General features: G+C 46.0%; 9 protein-coding genes across 9 annotated transcripts; 3 read left to right on the top strand and 6 right to left on the bottom strand.

Moving 5' to 3' along the window:
- Positions 1–964: 964 nt before the first annotated feature.
- VTP01DRAFT_10178 (uncharacterized protein) lies at positions 965–2,498 on the bottom strand (the record flags this gene model as incomplete). The annotated part of the gene is made up of 2 exons (XM_069378511.1): positions 965–1,230; positions 1,295–2,498. 2 exons carry the CDS (start codon positions 2,496–2,498, stop codon positions 965–967), a joined length of 1,470 nt encoding a protein of 489 aa, XP_069239603.1.
- A 969-nt stretch (positions 2,499–3,467) lies between these two features.
- On the top strand, positions 3,468–4,023 carry VTP01DRAFT_10177 (uncharacterized protein; the record flags this gene model as incomplete). The annotated part of the gene is made up of 2 exons (XM_069378510.1): positions 3,468–3,590; positions 3,646–4,023. 2 exons carry the CDS (start codon positions 3,468–3,470, stop codon positions 4,021–4,023), a joined length of 501 nt encoding a protein of 166 aa, XP_069239602.1.
- A 1,698-nt stretch (positions 4,024–5,721) lies between these two features.
- Positions 5,722–7,401, top strand: VTP01DRAFT_10176 (uncharacterized protein; the record flags this gene model as incomplete). The annotated part of the gene is made up of 1 exon (XM_069378509.1): positions 5,722–7,401. The coding sequence occupies one exon, from the start codon at positions 5,722–5,724 to the stop codon at positions 7,399–7,401; it is 1,680 nt and encodes a 559-aa protein (XP_069239601.1).
- An 89-nt stretch (positions 7,402–7,490) lies between these two features.
- On the bottom strand, positions 7,491–9,453 carry VTP01DRAFT_10175 (uncharacterized protein; the record flags this gene model as incomplete). Its single annotated transcript, XM_069378508.1, has 8 exons — positions 7,491–7,812; positions 7,871–8,019; positions 8,085–8,192; positions 8,256–8,654; positions 8,716–8,788; positions 8,855–8,902; positions 8,982–9,168; positions 9,252–9,453. 8 exons carry the CDS (start codon positions 9,451–9,453, stop codon positions 7,491–7,493), a joined length of 1,488 nt encoding a protein of 495 aa, XP_069239600.1.
- A 217-nt stretch (positions 9,454–9,670) lies between these two features.
- Positions 9,671–11,371, bottom strand: VTP01DRAFT_10174 (uncharacterized protein; the record flags this gene model as incomplete). Its single annotated transcript, XM_069378507.1, has 5 exons — positions 9,671–9,985; positions 10,060–10,365; positions 10,422–10,571; positions 10,623–10,766; positions 10,841–11,371. The coding sequence occupies 5 exons, from the start codon at positions 11,369–11,371 to the stop codon at positions 9,671–9,673; spliced, it is 1,446 nt and encodes a 481-aa protein (XP_069239599.1).
- A 128-nt stretch (positions 11,372–11,499) lies between these two features.
- VTP01DRAFT_10173 (uncharacterized protein) lies at positions 11,500–12,332 on the top strand (the record flags this gene model as incomplete). The annotated part of the gene is made up of 3 exons (XM_069378506.1): positions 11,500–11,628; positions 11,681–11,813; positions 11,875–12,332. The coding sequence occupies 3 exons, from the start codon at positions 11,500–11,502 to the stop codon at positions 12,330–12,332; spliced, it is 720 nt and encodes a 239-aa protein (XP_069239598.1).
- Positions 12,333–12,564: 232 nt separating this feature from the next.
- VTP01DRAFT_10172 (mitochondrial 37S ribosomal uS4m domain-containing protein) lies at positions 12,565–13,283 on the bottom strand (the record flags this gene model as incomplete). The annotated part of the gene is made up of 2 exons (XM_069378505.1): positions 12,565–12,849; positions 12,909–13,283. The coding sequence occupies 2 exons, from the start codon at positions 13,281–13,283 to the stop codon at positions 12,565–12,567; spliced, it is 660 nt and encodes a 219-aa protein (XP_069239597.1).
- A 306-nt stretch (positions 13,284–13,589) lies between these two features.
- VTP01DRAFT_10171 (uncharacterized protein) lies at positions 13,590–14,947 on the bottom strand (the record flags this gene model as incomplete). Its single annotated transcript, XM_069378504.1, has 9 exons — positions 13,590–13,758; positions 13,828–13,841; positions 13,921–14,061; positions 14,124–14,297; positions 14,362–14,474; positions 14,536–14,581; positions 14,643–14,703; positions 14,768–14,832; positions 14,897–14,947. The coding sequence occupies 9 exons, from the start codon at positions 14,945–14,947 to the stop codon at positions 13,590–13,592; spliced, it is 834 nt and encodes a 277-aa protein (XP_069239596.1).
- Positions 14,948–15,450: 503 nt separating this feature from the next.
- VTP01DRAFT_10170 (uncharacterized protein) lies at positions 15,451–18,390 on the bottom strand (the record flags this gene model as incomplete). The annotated part of the gene is made up of 8 exons (XM_069378503.1): positions 15,451–15,762; positions 15,827–16,162; positions 16,230–16,448; positions 16,517–16,683; positions 16,739–17,609; positions 17,677–17,807; positions 17,867–17,988; positions 18,068–18,390. The coding sequence occupies 8 exons, from the start codon at positions 18,388–18,390 to the stop codon at positions 15,451–15,453; spliced, it is 2,481 nt and encodes an 826-aa protein (XP_069239595.1).
- Positions 18,391–21,110: the final 2,720 nt, after the last annotated feature.

The following is a 21,110-nucleotide window of genomic DNA, read 5'->3' as shown; positions in this document are numbered from 1 at the left end:
AGCTGAGCGGCAACCTGTGCCCCAATACGGATTGGCTAGCTTATCTGCAGGCGGGATCTTTGAGGAATATCCTGGGAAGTCTGTAGGCGTCTGTAGAGATCCGCTTACTAAGGAGTACATCGCATCCCTCCATAAGCCACTTATTGTTGTTATTCCTGGTATCCGGACGCATACGTGGAGCAAACGCCATGTGTGCAACCACACGTGGAGAACAAAAGAGCGCTCCAAAGCATAATACTCATTAATCCCAGAAATAAGTCATTTTAGATACATATAGTATGAAAGGCACAGTAAACTACTGCATCACAATGCCCATAATAGAGCTTCTGGTTTGCACGTTTACGTGTTGTACTATCGTAATAGAAGAAGAAGTAATTTGCCAAATGAAAAGAACGTTGCTGCTTATTTGTACATATTTTGTCCGGAACAACTTATTTATACTACATCTTTGACTGCAAAATGCTCAGAGGTAGAACCTCGAGGCTCTCTTTGAAGTTTGTTTGTTTGACTTTTCATTTCATCAAACTGTGTTGGAAATTTCCGGAGAAATGCTAGATCATCGGTAAATTCTTGACATTGACAGATCACAGACTGGATGAGCAAACGTGATATCTCAATCCGGCTAATAACGACAGCAAGCACATGTTCCACGAGCTTGTAGCGTATTCTGTTCTCGATCACACAAGTCAATACCGATAGCAGCATGCGCTAGAACAACTACATATTATCGAAATGATTCTCAGTCTGGGCCATCCAAACCTTCCTTTAAACGCAAACTGTGACTTGAAAGTGAGGAGGGGTCTTCTAGCTCATGCTAGTGCATATTAATATATTGCATTGTAAGTGAAGCGAATAATATATCATAAATGATTTAGGAGCTGTAAATGTACAAAGATGTCGGGCAACGACTAACTGTAGAGTACACCTTTTGCGAGAAGTTGGATTATTGTTATTATTATTATTATTAGCTTCGCCTGGTTTTGGTAATTCCCCAGCGCACCACGCGGTAAACAAGGAACACCAAGGAGAAGAATGCAATGAGTGCGTGGCCAATACCTAAGAGCAAGAACGGGGCGCCCTTCATCCACTTGTCAAAGAGCACGCCGCCAACTTTGGAGACAATGATGATGCCAACCGCGCCGCAGAAAGAGTAGGCTCCCGCAACAGCACCGCGAGCTTCAGGCTTGACAAAATCACCACCGATCATGGCCATACCAGAAACAATCATTCCTTGAAGAAACATTATTTGTTAGACTATACCTTGCATCCAAGACTTTATTTTTTAAGGACTTACCATATTGCCCTATAGCTGTTAACACAATGAAGGCCATGCTTGCTTTCGAGGAAGGATCGATGGAGAACGAGAAAGGGATCGTGCCGCAGGCACCAACGATACCGGCGATTAACAGTGGTATTTCCTTTGGCAAATACTCGCTTCCAATGCCAAAAAATGGAGCCGAGATGAGGGCAAATGATTGGGCGATACCAGTGAGCGTGCCTGTTGAACCTTGCGCAGCGTAGCACACTCTGTCGGCGCTGCACACGCCAGTGTCGATGTAGTACTGTGTGATCCAGAGCGAGATGAAATTGGTGATAATCACCTCGTCTGCGCGTGCAAAGAAGCTCGATGCAAAACCAAGAGCCACGCGCGGGTCACGCGCTGCCGAAAATCCGTCGCGCAGGCGCACAATGACGAGTTCGTAGAACGTAAGGCGCCGACCGAAGCGGTTTGCTGGCATGCCTCGCCACAGTAAAAACCCGAGTGCGGTGGTGACGGAGCCAATGATTACGTAGGTGTACCGGATCGTATCGCTCGTTGTAGGCGCAACATAGACGAGCTTGACAGGGATATCGACCAGCACGAACGAGGCAAAGATGGCGCCAAGGCCTGAGCATATGCCAATGATACCGGATACCATACCGCCTTGGCCGTGGATAACTTCAGTCATCATGGCTGCCATCATACACGTGGTGCCGGCGGTGCCGATGGAATAAACGAGGCGGATCAACAGCAAGCCGGGATAAACCGTTGGCATATATGGATAAACGATAACCATGACACCCATAATCACTAGCGAGATAGCAATCACTGTGCGTTTCATGACGCGATCTGAGAGGTTGCCCCACACAACCACGGCCACAACTGACATAACTTCTGAGTATGTACCGAGCGAACCGGTGACATCGCCTTGCTGACTGGATGGTACACCGAGCAACGAGATAATGACCCAGGATTGAGCTGTTGCAAAATAGACGATAATTGCCATTGACACGAAGACCGAGAATATATACAGGAAGAATTGGATTGGATGAACGTGCGCTGTTAACGGCACCAACCATAGAAACTTGCGCGGTGGTCTGTCATCGATAGGCTGGTCCGTCAAGTCAATGGCTTGCTGCTGCTGATCAACGATTTCAACGGTGCTGGAGTCGTGAAGATATCCCGGTGCACCCGAATGGATATCTTTTTCGTTCTGGATCTCCAGCTTGCTTGCCATTATTGCGCGTGGATGTCGCGGGGAAAAAAAAAGAAAAGAAAAGGAGGTGTCGTCGATAAGCGATGCAGGGGAAGAAAAGATCAAGGGTTGCTGTGATGTACCGCGGACGAAACGAGGGGAAGATATACTCGAATTAATAGAATATTATACGCTGTTGCCAAGACAATTGTCGTTGTTGGGCCGTCGCTGGAAGCGGGAACATGTCAAGAAGGAGTATAAAGAATGGTCAGCGTCGCAGTTCGCTTGATGGTTTGCCGTGTTATCAGATTCCAGGGCGCAGGCGAAATGGCAGTGGTGGAAAGAAGGTAAAAGAAAATAGCAATTGGACCTTCCAATTTCTGTATGGGCGCGCACGTAGGAAAATAGGACCTTCTGATCTGATCACGGTGCGTAGCACACTCCCTCTTCTTCAGACGGACTGTTCGATTAGGATGGAAACGGCGTATCTGATCAAGGCCACGGACACAGAAAGAGACAGAGAGAGTTTTCACACTCATGTGAAATGTTGGACAGAAGAAAATTTTTTTTTACTGTGCAGAGAGACCGGTAAGTTAGAAAAATCGCAATTGAAGCTTTGCAACGCATCAATTGTGTACCAAACTGATGCTCGATGCAAGGTATGTCTAAATGATCGCAGCTATGCTATTTGTAGCAGGTTTGCGAGAATCAATCATGTATTATTGTATCCTTAGATTCGTTCGTCATATTTCTGGCTAGCATTGTCAATGGTAACACGTTAGCGTACAATCAGATAACTTTGTACCCGGCATGAAAAGAATTTCCACAAAAGTAGCAGTGGAAACGAAGGAGACGATTATTTCCCGCTATTGCCGGGCATACTGCCCGGGTGCCGCTACGTTGCAGATATTCGTGACTCCTTCAGAACCTTTTTCTACATAAATACACCGAGTCCGCTTGTCAACAGGGTTTCAATCAAGAACGCATACCTCTCCTTTCGACATTTTAATCATGAAATTCACACTCGCCGCTGCTCTGACTGCCTTGGTTGCTACAGCCTCAGTCCATGCTCAAAACTGCAATCCATCCTACAACGCTACTTCTGCTGGTTCATGCATTGATGGATGCAACGAGGTAATGAAAGTTAATTCCCAATTGATGATTTACGCGTTGCTTACAATGTATATAGAAAGCCGGAAAGGAGCAATACAGCGATTGGACCAACGACCCTTCATCGCCTAACTTTGTCAAGTCGCTTTCATACATGTGCGGTAAGGGCACTCCTCAATACACAGCATTCATGACGTCAGCCGGTACCTGTATGATGTCCTGCACCCAAGACGAGCAGAATGCTTTCAGTACCAAGGAATTCCCCGAAGCCTGCGCCTGGTACAATGAACACAAGGATGATTCTTGCAACAGCAGCAGCGGCAGCGCATCTCCGAACAGCACTTCCTCTGGAGAAACCAGCAACAGCAGCACCAACTCTGAAAGCGCTGCATCCACTTTGGCAATTCTTGGTTATACCTCGGCACTCGCTGTAGGTGCTGCCTACTACCTCGTTTAGATCCCTCTACATTACACATTGCTTTCCTTAGAAAGTCAACACACAAATTAATAGCAAGCATTGATGCATGTTACCATGTAATTTATAATTTAATAAAAATCCATCGCATCGTTATTCCTTACAAGTATAGAAAATTGAGTATAGAAAATTGAGTGGAGAGTTGTCTATTTATTCTGTTTTTCGCCGGTATGAATTGACTGAAAAGCCCTGGATGTATCATCTTTACCGATAAATGTTGATACGTAGCATAGCTCGGTCTCGGCTTTGGGGTGCTTGATGTCCCTCCTGCCTGACCCTTTCAGGACGTTGCGAACCGGTGCAACAAAGTTTTGATCTAGTGGAACCACAGGTCCTAACATACACGCGCCACATATTGCTGTACCCAAGATGAAGAATACCGAAACAACACTCCAACAGTGTCTACATACCAGAAAAGTATGGCAGCAATATCAACATCTTATACGATATTGGAGGTGGAGTGCTACCAGTGCAGAGTAGTATGCAGCAGCTCGCACTGCAAAAGCAAAGTAGCAGCAGGCCATGGCTCTCTCCAAGCTAAAATCAGCCATTATCACCTGCAAGATAACGGAAGACCAGCTATGTGCTCGAGAAAGAAAGCTTGATATGTTTATAATTCACACATGTAATAGGACAGAGCGTGTGAATATCAGAATAAAATATGCGACAAAGAAGGTGTTCCGCGATGCAACCAAACACTTGGAGCGGTACAACATGCTTCGCACACCTACCTCCACGCTCCTCAGAGGAGCTTAAAAATCCTGCCCAGCCAAATGGCCTATTTGGGTTAATCTCTGGTCACATTACACTCATTCCCGAACCCTCAGTCTCTGAAATTCGCGCCGTCCCTTTTCACTTGATCAGCTCTCCTCGTTTCTGTTACTCGTACCTACCACTGTCTTCATTATCGACTGTCAGTCAGCTTTGTCAATGGGCTATGACAATTTATTCACGGTACAGCACATAGCTGATCTTTTGACGGTATACTTGTCACCCGTCGTGTTAGAAGAAAACGACCAGAATAAAATGGAAAGACCTCATCGGCTGCTGTGTTGCTTAGATACTCCATTTCTTTTCTCTCGCTTTCCTTTTCCGTCTGCAATGTCTTTTGTTCTTTTCAGGAAGAAGAGACAAGTGCCAGGCGCAGACGGCTAGAAGAGATTCTCGACTGACTGACGGATGTGCGTCGTTGCCGCCGCTACATCCCCCGATGTCATGGTTATATGCAGGCTTTCTAACCGTGCTTCTATTCTCCTCGGTTGCAATGACTTTCAAGCGTCTAACTTGATAAATTTCAAGCAAGCTGGTAAGTGCAATTTTTTGGAGCTTGTTCGATGCGGGTTGCTTGTCTTGATCTGAGAGAGGTGGGCAAGTGGGCCCCCACGATATCCGTCCCATTGATCCCACACAACCAGTTGTCGCAATTAGTAGATACATAGTTTAATGCAAAGGAATGAAAGGATAGTTCAGTCTCCCTGTCCAGATACCGGAAGCATTTTTTTTGCTGAAGAGATACCAGAGAAGCGGCAAAATGCTATATTAAGATAAACTTATTGAATTTGGTCCGTTTAGCAAAAAGTCGAGCGATAATCTCGACCTTGTTTCTGTTCGGCCTTGAATTTTAACCTTCCTTCCGACTTTTCTTCTTCACCACCTCAACCCGCTTTTTCAACCTTCTTTATGAGTTCAGTGTCCTCTCACGAAGGCAGCGAAAAAGACATCTTCCTACATCGCATGGCGGACGGCCTGCCACCTCGCTATGCAGCAATGCGCAAGACGGATTTGCTCGATACGATTGATTCTGCTCGACCTCGCGACACAGACGCATGGAGCGTAGCTGCGACAATTGACGATCAAGAGTCAGTTATTAGCGGTCCCGGTGGAGCAGCAAGCAGCATCAGAGCCATGACCGAAGGCGGACGAGAGACGGACGATGACCGTTCAACACTTGACGGTTTAAACGATGGTAGTGGTGCTGCCAGGGACGGCGGCATTCACCAAGTCTTGTTGACGGACACGACTCCTTTTAGGCTGGACGCACTTCGTGATTTGGACGGTGTGCACGACAATGCAAGCAACTTGACAGACGACGATAAGCGGTCGCGATCGAACGCTGCCGAGTTTGGAGACGACGGCACACGCTCTGCAGCCGCGGACTTTGACCACAGCGAAACGAGCGACGACGAAGGCGGTGGAGCGAGTACGCACAATGTCGTCAGTGACGATATTTCGGCACCTCCTCAACCGCAACCGAGCTTTGCCTCCGTAACAAAGTCATATGAAGAACTGATGGAAGAAAACGAGCTGCTGCATAACCAGCTTCGAAGCTTGCAGATTGCTCAGAGACACCAATCCGATGTTATTGAGAACTTAAGGTCCCTGACCAACTGCGACGAAGAAATCTACGGTAGAGCACTCCATCTTTCCCAGGTAACTCCCGAAGAGCTTGAACGATGGAATGAGCAGGCTAAGCAGCAGCTCCAACACCATCATCATCACCGCCACCATCACCACCAGCAACATCAACAGCACCAGCACCAGCAGCCATCCTCCATAAGCTCTTCTCCTGCGGCTACCGTCCCTGCATACTCCAATCCAGCAGCTCCTCCTCACTCCAATTCCGTCACATCAGCTCCGTTGTCTGGACCTGCTGCTGCTCCTCCTCCTTCCTCCACGGCTAGTGGTGCGCATCACGTCTTTGACTTTGACCATCCTCCCACCGTCTCCGTCATCAACGCTCGCACTCTTACGCAACAACTCGTCCGACTTGCTGAATTAGTTACCCGCTTCGTAAAGGAACTTGTTGATACAAACAATTGGCAGATCAAGCTCGAACAGGATCTGTACAAACATATCACTGATCTGTACTTTTGCGCGCTTCCATTTGGTACCGAGAACCAGGAACTGCTCAACCTCGCTTACGCAGACCAGATCCGGCGTTTCCAGAGCACTCTAGGTTCTAACTTTGCAAAATGGTACAGACGGCAAACTGTCCAGTCGCTGTCGTTGAATCCGGCAACCAAAGAGCACCTCTCGCAGCTCCGTGCACAGATGACCGAACGACTGGTAAAAATGCTTCAGGATATCGATCAGGATGCAAGTGAGAAAATTACGCAGCATCGACAAGTCTGGGACGAGATCCTCGATTTATGCACAGCCTTGTCCCTGGAAATCCATGGAGGTGACGCCGATGTCTCTGTACAGACGCTTCAGGTCGGTAGCAGATACGACGAAGATGTCATGGCTGTCGTCGGCGACATCCATGCAGACAAGGACAAGACAGTCAAGGCGGTCATCAGCCCACTGTTTGTGGATGAGGAGGAAGCTGTTTTATTACCAGCGCGAGTATTATTGGAATGAGCGAAAAATCTTATATGCTTCTGTACATTTGTTGTGTGTTGTTTTTTCTTTTTCTTTCCTTTTTCCTTTAATTGAAAAATATTATATCTTTATCGGTCTACTTCCATAGCATCGCCGTTTGTTTCTGCGTCGTTTGCTGCTGATGCGCTTTTGCTTGCTTCAAAGTATTGATTCGGGTGTTCAATCGCGTCGATCTTGTCTGTTTGCTGCGGATGGGTAAATTCATAGTATTTCGTACATGCAATTTGATAATGTCGATTGCGCACCAGGTCCAGTATCTCGTTGACCTGGGCTGCTGAAAACTTGTCACGGTAGAGGCGCGTTGCAAGATTTTCATGTGAAAAGTGCCGGAAGGGACAGCCGTGGTGATCGCCTGTCGACGGCGGGTTGCCTTGGATGATTTTTATGCAACTTAAGAACGAGAATTTAAGCACTTTGCAGGACCAGTTTAAAATGTATATTATCGTACCTGTATGCAGCGTAGCTAACACGTTTACCCTCCAAACCGTAGCTGTGTCGAATGTTGTATGCATATTCTTTTTGGAATTTGTCATCAGTGAAACTTGAAAATGCTGTGCGCCAGAACAGTAACGCTTCTTCCACAGATAAGCCAATAGCCTATGCACAGTTATTATACAGTGTCAGCAAAATGTTTGAAAAGCTGACAACTTTAAAATTTATACCTTCAAGAACAAGCCGTACTGCATACGGCCACCGTTTCTCAAGTGGTGATTTGCCCGCAGTGCTTCGTGCAAATTCTTCATGCAAAGAGGTGCATGGTGATGAACGAGCTAGAAAGATAAAAAAAATAATTAGCGGGAATATACTTCGTTGCAACTGTATATCAGACTTACAGCATCCACATCGCCAGCTTTAACTGAGCCATTCGCAGAAGCATTGTCACCGTATACTCTGCCGACATATTGCTTTTCAACGTTGAGCAAGATTGGTTTGAGTCTTTCATCTTCTTCCATCCGAGGCAAGGCTTTGGCCGTTGCTTCCAGTGCTTTGGATAAATGTGCTTTGAATTCCTCCATAGCCAAACTCACTTGCTCAAACATGGGCACATATGCTTTGCCTTTAGCAATGTAAACTGATCGCCGTCCAACTAGATCCGGCACCTTTTCGAAATCCACCTTGAAATATGTTTCACTCTGTACCAGATTGCGTGCTGACTGCCCTGCTTGCCGTGCTCTCATGGCAGCACATACTTCCAGTTGATCCATAATCTCCTCCTTCTCTTCTGGTTCCAACTATCATTTCGCTTTTGTTAGCAGCGCGCCGAATACTCATGGCCCTTGCTGCCCAACTTACGATCGACCAGCTCATATTGAGACTTGCAACAAATTGTTTTTTATCTTCTGCTAATTCTTGCTCAAAACGGTATCTGGGTAATCCACGTCGATTTTTCTTTAGTACACATCTAAGCAACATCAATGCGTGGTGTGTGTACCTGAAAAGTGCACATTCTTGTCTTAGGAACCATTGCCGCAGATCCTCGCTGCAATATATTTTGCAATAATGTGTGAGAACATGCCGTCAACTTCCTAGATCGACAAACAAACAAACTGACTGCTGACCTTCTGCAATATGCCATGCGAAGTACAAAGTGGCTAATATGGTCTTTCCTTCGTTCTTCATACAAGTTTGGCGACTTTGACAAGTTGGATTTGAGCGGGAGGTGTTTTTCAAGAACTCGATCGACTTCCTTTTTGAACTCTGGTCCTCGTTTGTTGCGGATCGCTGCCGTCTCAAACGTCTTTAACACTGGGGCGCGCAGGGATTTAGTCCTTGCCAACGGACACACACACACAAACAAAAGCAGTTGCACTCCGTCTAGTGAAAATTACCTTGCAACCGATCGAGCGCAAACTGCTCGAATTCTTCAATGCTGATCTCGGCAGGTGGTGGCTTCAAGTAAAAGTTGAGGCGGTGAGGGTATTCGGATTGCAAGAGACTGGCATTGCTGGTTTCATTGTCTACGTATATCTGCTGGTATCGACCGGCTGCGGCAGCAAATCGGTTGTACTTTGGTTTCTTGTGTTTGAACATTAGACGAGCAAAAAGGAGGACTTGAAAAAAAGAGAGATGCGGTCAGGAACCACAGCGGCGCGCCACGCGCGACATCGCTACGCGACAACCCCGCGTCGCTCGCTCGGAGTCGTCTGTCTGACAATCATCTTTTTATTTCTATCGATGCTTGCACTTTCAACATACACTTTGCGCTAGCTAGCATATTTCTTCCCGTTCAATGCATCGATTTGCTTATCTAGGTATTGTGTGGTATATACATGTCCCAAGGGTCGCTTGGAGGTTCAGGTATGCAAGTTGAGGTGGTTGTGCTGGACATACCCCTTGAAGACGGGGTTGAAGACGAAGAGGAGGATGGAGGCGGATCGTCTCGCTTGTCCACAAACTCCCACAGTACGCACTCGTCGCAAGCATTGCTTTCAGGTCGACAATCCGGTAAGGGAAACTCTTGTGCGTGCTCTTCTTTTAGGATATATTCAATGACATCTTGTATTCTGTGGGACCGGATGTCTACCCGCCATCCCTTATCGTTTACAGTGTCCCAAGTGCATAGCTAGCAGAAGATCATGTGTGTATTAATCCACTGTATATTTGAAGAAATTTGAATGAAGAATTGATTCAGCTTACCTTGCCCGTGTGGCATTTTGATTCCATTGCAAATCCGCCGTACCAGCAGGAACTGGATGGACCGACGCATGCACCGATAAATATCGGGTCTGCCGTGTGTCCAAAGTGCCACAGCGGCATCTCTACTCCGGGAGGATGTGGCAAGTGTAAACGTCGTGACGCGAGACGATCCGGTGGTGTTTCAAACGTCACAGTTGGCACCAGGAATGTCTGGCCCACGAGACTTGCCAACACGCCGCCTAACGAATGACCCGTCAGCCAGATGGTAGCATTCGGGTATCTATCGCTGACTTCCTTGTATATTTCCTACAGAGCAAGTTTGGTAAGACAAATCTATGTGGATCTGCATGTCAAATACACACCATCGCATGATCGTAGTAAAATTCCTTTTTGGCTATGGCTTGTTCCAAGCAAGAGCTCTCGCATAAATAATCATTCCCATGGTAGCAGTCGCACACGGGCGTCCATGCTCGACTGATTCTTGCGCAACAACAGGAGAATAACAGGTTATCCTGAGATTAAATAAGCTATCTGCATGTGTATACACCAACGTTATAACTTACATTGATCTTATCCTTATCACCTGTAGGACCGCCACTCCACAACCCGGCGCTTGTTCCTTTGAAGCTAATCACAAGTAGAGAGTTGTCTTGATTTCCAAAGATGTGTCCTCGGATACCATCCTCTTCCCACCCAAACGAGTTATTCTATACGAGCACAATACAATTCAGTTAGATCAACTAGATAACTATTTATCGAAACGCAGAGATGATATCGTTACCAAGTTCCAGGGCGTTCCTAGATCGTACCATCCTGTTTCGTTGCATTTTTCATAGTATGCATTGTTTGTCATCTTTGCAAGAGCAAGAACCGACGGACGATGGCTTATATCTGGCATGAGATCTTGCTTCCACTGTATGTTGAAGAACGCAGTATTCTTGGCCACTGCGCTGCTGACTGATAAGCGCTCCCCCTGGGCACCATCATACTTGTACAGCTCATACATTCGACGGGGATCGTGAGCTGTCTGCAGCGTTCCCAGTTTGGAGCGAATTTGGAATGTGTCTTGCTCAGAGCTAGCATGCATGGGTGGCACATCAAGGCGTCGAAAGAGACCTGGAATGGGGCCTGACACTGAAGCGTGGTGATAGACACTCTTTAGCTTGAACGTTTGAACACCGTTCAAGTTATCAGCGCTGTCAGCCTTGTCGTAGGGAGCAATGAACGGTTGCTGGTGCTGGAACTGTTGGTAGCAATGAACAATGCAAAGGTAGAGACATTGCAGTGTCGCAAGGAGCACGGGGAGATTCATGCTTCAGAAAGCTGCATGAGGAGCTGCTGCATTGGAGCGCCGCTCCCCCAAATTCTGCCACTCCTCCTGCCTGCGTTACGGTGGTGGCTTTTTCCTACTTTCGACAAGGAAGGTCAGGTTCGACCAGAATGAAACAGCAGCAGCAGAAGCAAAACACAATTTCGAAACCGCGCACGCTACCCTCGTTTGCTTCCAGAGGTCCCGGCGTCAGTGCTGTTAAAAAACGTATCCGCGATTTGAACCGTTTTCTCGCAAGGGTATGTAAAACAAATGTGTCCAAGGCACCGCTGATCCTTACGCCTGGCATAGGGTCCGAAAAATGCAAAGAAGCGCGTGGATGCACAACGTAAACTGCAAGCATTGCAAATCGAACTTCACGAAGCCACGGTAACAAAGCGAGAAACGGCCATGAGCAGCAAATATCACAAAATCAAGCATTTTGGTATGCAAAATTTCTTTATGAAGCCTAACAATACCTCGTTTCCCTGACTTGATCATTGTAGAACGTAAAAAGGCAGAGCGACGTTTACGAAAGGCAGAAGCAGCACTAAAGGCAGCAAAGACAGACGCTGAAAAGGAGGAAGCTCAGGCACAAGTTGACCGATGCACCGTTGATCTGTTATATACCAAGCACTTCCCTCGTACGATGCGTTATGTATCGCTATATCCCAAGGAGAATGCAGATGATCCAAAAAGCACAGCGCGGCGAGAAGAGATTCGACAAAAGATCAAACAAGTCAAAGATAATGGCGGCGATTTTGATGCCATGGCCAAAGAGTACAGGGAAATTTATCGAAAGATCCTCATCAAGCAGGGAGAACTGCAGGAAATCAAGGAAATTGTGGATGAAGTTGTGCCGGATGACAATGAGGATAGCAACGAAGCAGCTACAGCAGATAAGAACAAGATGGATAATGCGGAAGATGCAAATGAAGACGAAAAGGACGATTTCTTTGAATAACTATCGCGACATTGCGCATACATAATGCATGTATACATACACGCACACGAGCATACATACGCACATTCAACAAGCAATGCATTCTTCCACTTTATGCTCGCACACATCCTTCCCCATCCATGGATATTGTGAAAATAATGAACATCAAAATGTACAGTTGCAAGTTTATGTATTTCTCTATCTAAAAGCACACACACATGAAAGAAATTCGATTATATCATCATTTGTCTTTTTACCGTCCACGAGCATAAAATTCATAAGCCAACGAGTGGAGTTCAGGAGGGCAAGGTGATGGGATCTCCGAGCGGTTAGGTCGCGATACAGGTGATCGCAAGAAAACGGTCTCGCATGTTTTGTAGTTGACTTCAAGGTATTCGGGGACAAACATGAAAGGCTGCGAGAATGGTCTGGGGGTGAACTTGAGTTCGGTGCCCTTTTCGCCCTTGAGCATCTCTATCGCATGTGGATCGACTGATACAACATCGCCATCTTTGAGCTTGTGCGAAGGGAAGGCCAGCTAATCTCTTTCGTGTTAAAAACTATACACGTATGCATCTGCTCTAGTTTAACTATTACCTTCTTGCCGTTCACCTTGACCTTGCCGTGTGTGCAGAGCTGTCGTGCAGCGTAGATGGAAGGACAAAAGTTGGAGCGGAAAACAACAAAGTCAAGTCGTCGCTCGAGTTCGGCGTAGTTAAGGACTGGTACGGGAGGATGGTTCTGCGCATTCACGGTAGGTAGTTTTGGGTTGAAGAACTTGTTCTTAAACTGACGCTCGGTCAATTCATCGCCGTGGTATGCTCTCGTCTCCCTCTTTGCGATCCATTTTTGCTGGAAAAGCGTCTTATTGTTCATGTCACGGTACACTTTCGTAGCAATGTTGTACAGGTTGTATTTGTTCCATGACATGCGTGGAAGCTTTCGTGTCAGCGAGTAAATTGGTTTTCTCATGGTACGTTTGGTATGTGCTGCTGGTGAAAAAAGCGAGAAACTCCTGGTGCTCCTGGCAATTTAGTGGGATGTCAAGATTTCTGCGGTAAATATTCGTGACTTTGAATTTGACTTGTGCAAAATATTCAGTTTCTTCCTGCAGCAATAATGCAATGGCAATTTTCGTACGTTTTATGTCCAGGTATATTGTATGCAAAAAACATAAAAAATAAAGAAGAGTAAGAAGAATGCTGTCTATTTCTCTTGCTTTTCTTTGACCTCCACTTTTTCTTTCGGAAGTTGGCCTGTAAGAGAGATCCGGTCACTTTAGATAATTTCTTCCTCATCTTCATCCCTGGGCACTCGCCCTTCGGTTAGCAATCTCCTACGTTCTTCATCGACGGTATTGAGGTAAAAGTCCTTTCGGTCGCGGTACAGGATATAGTGTTGAGTCATGAAGAGCAAATCGAATGCGATGGCGACAAAACCCAGTCCACTAAAAGAGATACATACTCAGTCAGAGCACTTGGACATCCCGTTTGCAAAATTCACGTGTCAAACTTACAACTTGACCGGGTTCTTTAGATCAAGTAAAGATCGAGGATATTGATCAGCTATTTACACATGGCACACCCAGCATCAATGTCAATCAACTTACTCCAGTGACACCGCCCCAGTCACCGCTGAGGCCAGCATCCAGCAGCAATTGAGCGATCGAGAGCACACCGCCGGTAAAGTCCAAAAGAATGTTATGTATACTCCAGCCAATTGTGGATTTTCTTCTGTAATTGAGCCACGCCTAAGAAGAGATCCAATGAGTATCTGTACATTGCAGTACTTTAAAAAATAACAAACACATACCTGCGGGATATATTTGATAATACTGATAGCGAGCTTTACATAGCTCAGATAATACATGAGATCAATCCATTTGGCTGCGCCTGCGCCGGCTATGATTGTCAAAAGAATTGCTCCAAAGAGCGCCGCTGCAATAAGCAATCTCGCAAAACGCGACACTCTCTGTCCTTCGTCTTTCTGGAAAAATAAGCAGCATGCGCGTCAGCAGTACATAGTAAACATACGGTTTTCTCGATCAAACCTTGTAAATGAAAGTTTGCAAGAAGGTTAGGAGGGTGATGAAAAATGCATGGAGGGCAAAAACGACATCGTTGGCCCGAACAAGATTCTCGTTGCCATTATTACGCTGTTTATCTGCACATACACGAAGTCATTTGATTCGTGGCAGTCTTCTAAAACGGTTGCACACACTTACATTGCTCTTGTATTTCGTTGCTGCAAAAGAATGATAGGTTGTATATCTACAGTAACATTCTCCATCGTGAGTAGATGAAAATTTTTGCTCCCGCAGATCACGCATACAGAGTAGCACAGAAAACCAAGTAGATTGAGATATATGAAATCCATCGAAAGACCCTGCACGCTATTGTGTTTTCACGCTTCCAGTTAGAATCCATCAAGCGTAAAGAATATATATATGTTGCAACCTTTTCCGCCGGTAGTTCAAGATGAGCTGTGGGTAGAAGCTTAGGGACCAAGCAGCAAAATATACCTTTGCAAGCTCCATGTTAGAAGGCGATCATTTAGCAAGCAACGCTAATGTTGTTCTTGATTACCCAGCCCATGACGCTGGACACGATGCGCCACGCATTAGGATCATAGCCCATGATCGTTTTTTACTGTATTGTCGGGGAGGAAAACAAAGGCGGTCGCAAGAAAGGGGAGCCGGAGCCGTGCGTGCGAATGTATAAGCGACAAGCGTACAGTATGTGTCACCATTTTGATCGCGAGGGGTCCTGTGGAAATCACGCAATTGCCTTGCTTTGGGAACGGATCAATCAAATTATACACATTTTACATCGCATCATCTGTAGCTTGTACCACTCTGCCAACCTTTCCGATGTAGAAAATCGGTTCTCGTTCAATCATTGAGAGTCGGTGACACCAGCAGTAACTGCGGTGTAATCCCAACAGTTCGTTCCGGCGGCTTTAATTGTGGATCAGACTTCATTGGAATATCGTCAATAAAAGATTAATTGAAACATGGAGATATACAACATGACAACAACAAATGCTACCTAATTCAATTTTTCTTTACTGCTACAGTAACTAGGTTTGACATCCCTGCAAATAAGCTGGTTGGAAAGTAGTGTACATTTAATGTGACCAATTATTGATTCTGGAAGATCGTGTAAGGATTAGCAAAGGAGATTGGCGGTGGTTGGTAGAATGGTAAATCATTTGCACTGTGGTTGTTTGCAGCCGTTGCGCTGCCTACCCAAGGAGGCAGATAGGCGGCAAGCATGGGGGCTACATTCGATGTAGGTGTGAAGGCTGTGCGTTGGTAAGTGTCTTGCTGTGGCTGCTGCTGCTGATGCCGCTGCTGTTGCTGGCGTTGTTCCCGATTGATCTTTCCTTGGATACGCTTGCCATAAGGTGCATTACGGATACTAGGAAGCAAGGGGCGAATGCATTCTATGAGCTAATAAACAGAAGGCATGAGTCACCCAGCCGTTGCCTTGTGAATATATCATTAGACAATTTACCTGGCTGCGCTGCCGGGATTCGGCATAGTCCAAGGCTGTCTGTACGACGTAGTTCGCATAAGAATCTTTCAGCAGCCTATTCAGGCGGGACTTGTCGATCATTTCGGCAATCAGTAATTCCCTGGTATCGGGTTCAGCGACTCGGATGCATTTCTCAATGACGTTGGAGCTGAACTTTTGGGTCGACAGAGACTCGACGTGACCAAGGAACCGACGGGTCAGTTCGTCGGAAAACTCGGCACTGCCGAGATCCAACACGTACTGGACGACGTAATTTCCGAACGGGTCCTGTACTAAAGTCAATGCATGATTGATTATTTCTGCCACTAGTTGAGCCTACCCACGCGGAATTGTGTTTTAGTCATTTAATTCGGCGGAAATTTCAATATTCTCCTCCACGAACCTTTTGATGCTCTGCAGAGTGATCGATGCATCGCTGCAGCACGCAGCAGCCATGGCGATGGGTTGCCACCTCTACGCAGTTTTCACTCACTGCGTCGTAGATGAATTGCTTATTCTCGGTAGATAGACGTTGCAAGCATCGTTGGATGACATGATTGCCATTCAAGTCTTTGATCAGCGTCACGACGTTTGGCGCAAGTGCAGCCACAACCCTGTCGATCTACAGCGCCGACCGATCCGGTTAGATCTTAACATGCTTCCGAGTAGGCCTCTGTGTTCTTCCCCTACCTGAGGCGGGATGTCCACAAACTCAATCATTTTCTGAACTGCTCTTGTTCCATGGATATTGAGTGCGATGTTGACGATTTGATCTGCTACTTGGTCAACTATCATGGTTCGCTGTTCATCCGTGCAGTACTCCATCAGCTTCTGGCATAAGTAATTCCCGAACGGATCTGCAGCTCGGTAATGAGTTTAAATGCCCACTGCGTAGCAGTGTATAAACTGTACCTGTCATGAGCTCCACGAAATGTGGAAATACTTGCTCAAAGATTGCATCCCGTTGCTCTGAAGTTTGTTCTTCAAGCTTCTTTTGCAGGTAACGGCAACCATATTGGTCTCTGCACATGCCATAAATATCATGCACAATGTCTTCGAAGCGGATTGCAGAGTATTTGTCTTGATCAAACTGTCGTCTACTATTAGCAGCCTGTTGTTGCTGCTGCTGCTGTTGCTGAGAGCCGCTGTATCCGGATTTGTTACTGCTAGGCGAGGGAGGACTGGATGAGCGGGCGTGAACACTTTGCTGCTGTTGCTGCTGCTGCTGCTGTTGTCGCATCAAATGTGACAGCAGTAGTGGATTTAAATGTGGTCCACCACCGCCCGTGTTGCCCACGGAAGCAGCAGCTGCTGCAGCTGCCGCCGCCGCAGCTGCCGCGGTTGCAATAGAGCTATTTCCACCGATGCTTGCTGCCAGCGAAGCATATTGTTGATAGAATGCAGGAGAAGGATATCCGAGTAGCGGGGGCAGCGGGTTAATGTTTGCATGCATCGAGGAACATTGGGTATCAGTGTAGGTATAATCAGGGTGCATATTCTCCTCTCTCAGCCGTTGCGAACCATCGAGCTTGCTCATTCTCCTTGCAGCAGCTAGATCTGGATTAGAGTACGACGGTGTGAGTCTGCCGGCCATTGACCGTTGACCTCCTCCTCTTCCTTGCTCGAGGAGTTCCAGACGCTTGTTCAGTATAGGATTAGGCACATCTGCCGAGTATTTTCGAAAGGCAGCTGCAGATGAATGATATGGAATATATTCATGAGATACATGCAAGCTATTTCTGCTGCCGATCGTTGATGCACTACTGGATTCGGTATCTGACGACTGTATAGATGACAATGAGATTTAGAACCAGTCAACCCATTTATCTGCTTAGAATCACATTACGTACCAGGCATGGATAGCTCTCACGTCGCATTAAACTGGGAAACGATCCCTGTGGACTATTTACGTCGTAGGAGGTTTGCATGAAGCTCGGTTCCGATGCATTGCAAATGGCCGTTGCTGCGCTTTTCCTCCGAGCTATTCCATTCTTGTTAATTTATCATCCTTACGATATCGAGAAAATACACTGGACGTACAGCAAGTAATATGGGGTTCATGGACCGGGTTTTCGGATTGGAACAGGAACGCATCTGTCGATTGCGGAGTGAATGCCGAGCTGTCTGGAAAAAGGCCACGCATCGAGGTGGAAACGTGTCTCCTGAGAAATATGCAAGGCGTTAGCTACCCCCAAAAAAGGACATGTCAGGTTTATCCCGTATCCGATGGATGATGCTTACGACGAGGATCGCCTTTCGTCAATGTAGTTTTGGTGATCCGAAATCGTGAGGCTGTTGATAGTCGCAATCTGTTCGTCAATATCAACCATCAGATCGCTTGGTGCAACCACGTTCACGCCGCCGCTTCCAGAGCTGCTGGCACTGGTAGGAGCAGCGGTAACGTTTGAAGTGAAGGAGGGTGCGTCATCCAGCGGATGTCTGTATGACATATTTCCGTTGTAGTCTGGTTTGTGTGGTTTGCCGCAGTGCGAGGCATTGTCGCTTGATGCTGCTACGGGTGATACCGGTGTTCCTGACGAGGCACTTGGATCGTTGGATGGCATGCTTTCTCCAAAATGCAGAGGATACGGGTTCGTTTATGTGGGATAAAAGACTGAGAGAAAAGAGAAAGAGAGAAAGGGAAAAGGAAGGAGGAGAAGAAAGAGGAGGCGGAAGAAGAAAGAGAAGAAGAAAAAAGTATTATATCTCTTCATGTTATACTGCTTTTTTGCTGCTGCTGCTTGGATAGGACGCTTCGAAGTCCACACTACCCCCGAAAAGGGGGGGAGCAGCCACACATTTCGGCCGCTCCATTTCTGAGTGCTCTCCCAATAAGCAGGCGGAATCAAACGGCCGATCAACCTGAATAGGAAGGTTAATGCAGCCTACATTTTGCTGCTAACCTTGTTCACATGCACAGCGGCAAGTCGCCGCTTGTTCCTTTATTAAAATGCATGTGGAATCGGTGTCTAAGGCTGTCAAGAACTTGCCATTCTATTGAGTATATATGACATCTTTTCTAAGCGTGCAACATGCTCAACAGTTTTTTGATGGAACTTTGTTGTATCCGTCATCGCGTACACAGGTACATACATAACATACATATGGCCCCCTTATTTGTTCTGCATAAGGGTCGATAAATAATAACTACATTTTTGTGAGTATAATGCGTCGATAATATTTTGATGGCCAGGAATCCATCCAGGCCACTTGACGAGCGGCGACTAAAGAAAACACCTAACTTGGGTGCATCCACGTTTTATCACCGTCTGTAAACGAAATATATATATATCTCCACGATGTGTCGTAGCTTATCATGGAAAATGTTCCATCAATCTGTCAGGCTATTGCTTTGTTTGTATATATCACATCAGCAACTAAATGATCAATCGGCTAGGGCTTGCTGTGTAAAAGACTTAAATCTGTCATCGATACCTACGGGAAGTGGCAGAACGGAAACCAAAGAAAAAAAGAAACAGACATATTTGTCACGCAAGATATTCGCCTCATGCTCTGCTGTGCGACGTGCCAGCCTTTTGTTTTGTCCTGAATTGCATGCGAGGCACACACACACACGCACACTTGCGCGCATACAAACAATTACCATGCCTAAACTATACCCGATTTGTCAAATTTATATACAAATGAGGACATGCATACATACATTTCCGCAAAGCAGTGCCGATCCATACGGCGTCGATGTTCCATGAAGTTATATATATGTATATATATACCACAGCAGCCACCGTTTAGGACAACTAGAACTCGCGCCGGTGACTGGTTCGTCAAATCCAGCCCGGATCAGTGACTGCCCATTTAAGAATTCACGCAGGATATCCTCTTACCGCTTGCCTTGCATTGTCATCAACCTCGATGTTTGTAACACGGGCAAACGCATTCACACCTCACTTGATATGAGAACGGCATATTTCTTTCCTGACTTTATCATCGTTGCAGTCACTGAAACTTTGTGGATCACGCTGTTTTAATTAAACTTTCGAGCTTAAATTTTATTCCCAGCAGACTTGGTTTTCCTGTTTTAATCGACAAACCGCTAATATCTTATGCCAGTTAGTCTTTTTGATCAATCCTCTTTATGATTGTACATAATAGACAGTTACTCTCCGTTACGATGGACCTACAAAACTATTCAAACGATGTGTAACTCAATATGGAACATTCCAAATTAAGGGGAGAAAGATAACTTCAAGTTCTTTGTATACGACTTTCTTGACAGACTAGTAGCGCTATGTCTTATGAATGCTTGGATTGCAGACCTTTGCTGTCCTCCTACTTTGACAATAATCTGCTTGACCAAAAAAGGAAAATGGTTGGCAACAGTGGATGAAGCAATGCCACCAATCAGTGTGAAAAGTCAATTGTAGCGACAAACACTGTATCAGATCATTCAAAACAATTTACATGACATCAGAGTGAGCCTTCTCCTGATGGAGATGTTATCCCCTTTAGAAATTTTATTAAAGTTGCAGATAGCCGCAGCCAATACTTTCCAAGTTATCCAACAGGGCCGCACTAATCGCGCCAGTTCTTCACACGGCGTAGAATCTTTTGGGAGATCAATCCTGCTTAACAACATGAAAAACCGATATTCGATGTCCATCGTTCATGAAAATATGGAAGATAAAACTTAGCAACAAATCCAATGGGATGAAAGCGTTTGAATTGACACTTGAACGTAAAATGATCGAAGGGAACCTGAAACAACAAGACAGCTCTTCACTACTGGTAATCACACCTGTCTCTTCGTGAAATGTCATTCTATATATAAGTAGAAGAGCATATACAAATAAAAGAGGTGGGTTTAAGGACAGGCACAGGAGGACAATGATGACAAAGCAGCCAAAGAAAAGCATTGGGGCTATTTGACACGTTTGAGGAGGATGGGGAATGTTGGGACGCTTTTCAGCCCGCACCCCCACAATTGGTGCTAATTACCCTGACAATATTGAGCATGCCCGCCCAAACTTTCTTTTGATGTCATAGCACGAAAATGCAACGACGAAAGCGAGAGAGAGAAAATCGTATAGTCAACTCTTATCTGAGTCAAGCTGGATTGCAAAAAATCTCTACAAAATAACCCGCCTGTATAGGAAAGGAACAAAGAATTAATGGGCGCGCAACCCCACACGACGAGTCAAACCGAGTGGGGGGAGAGCCGTGCAAAACACATATGATTCCCTATTTATACAGTGTGGATGGAACGAAGGTCGCTGAGAGATCATTATTGATGCAAAGCATGAAACAAAATACCGAGAGAAACATG

The sequence above is a fragment of the Rhizomucor pusillus genome, assembly GCF_041956525.1.
Source record: "Rhizomucor pusillus strain CBS 183.67 unplaced genomic scaffold VTP01scaffold_8, whole genome shotgun sequence".
Classification (NCBI taxonomy): Eukaryota; Fungi; Mucoromycota; class Mucoromycetes; order Mucorales; family Lichtheimiaceae; genus Rhizomucor; species Rhizomucor pusillus.
The sequence above is the reverse complement of the archived record's forward strand: the minus strand, read 5'-3'. Positions and strand labels throughout refer to the sequence as shown.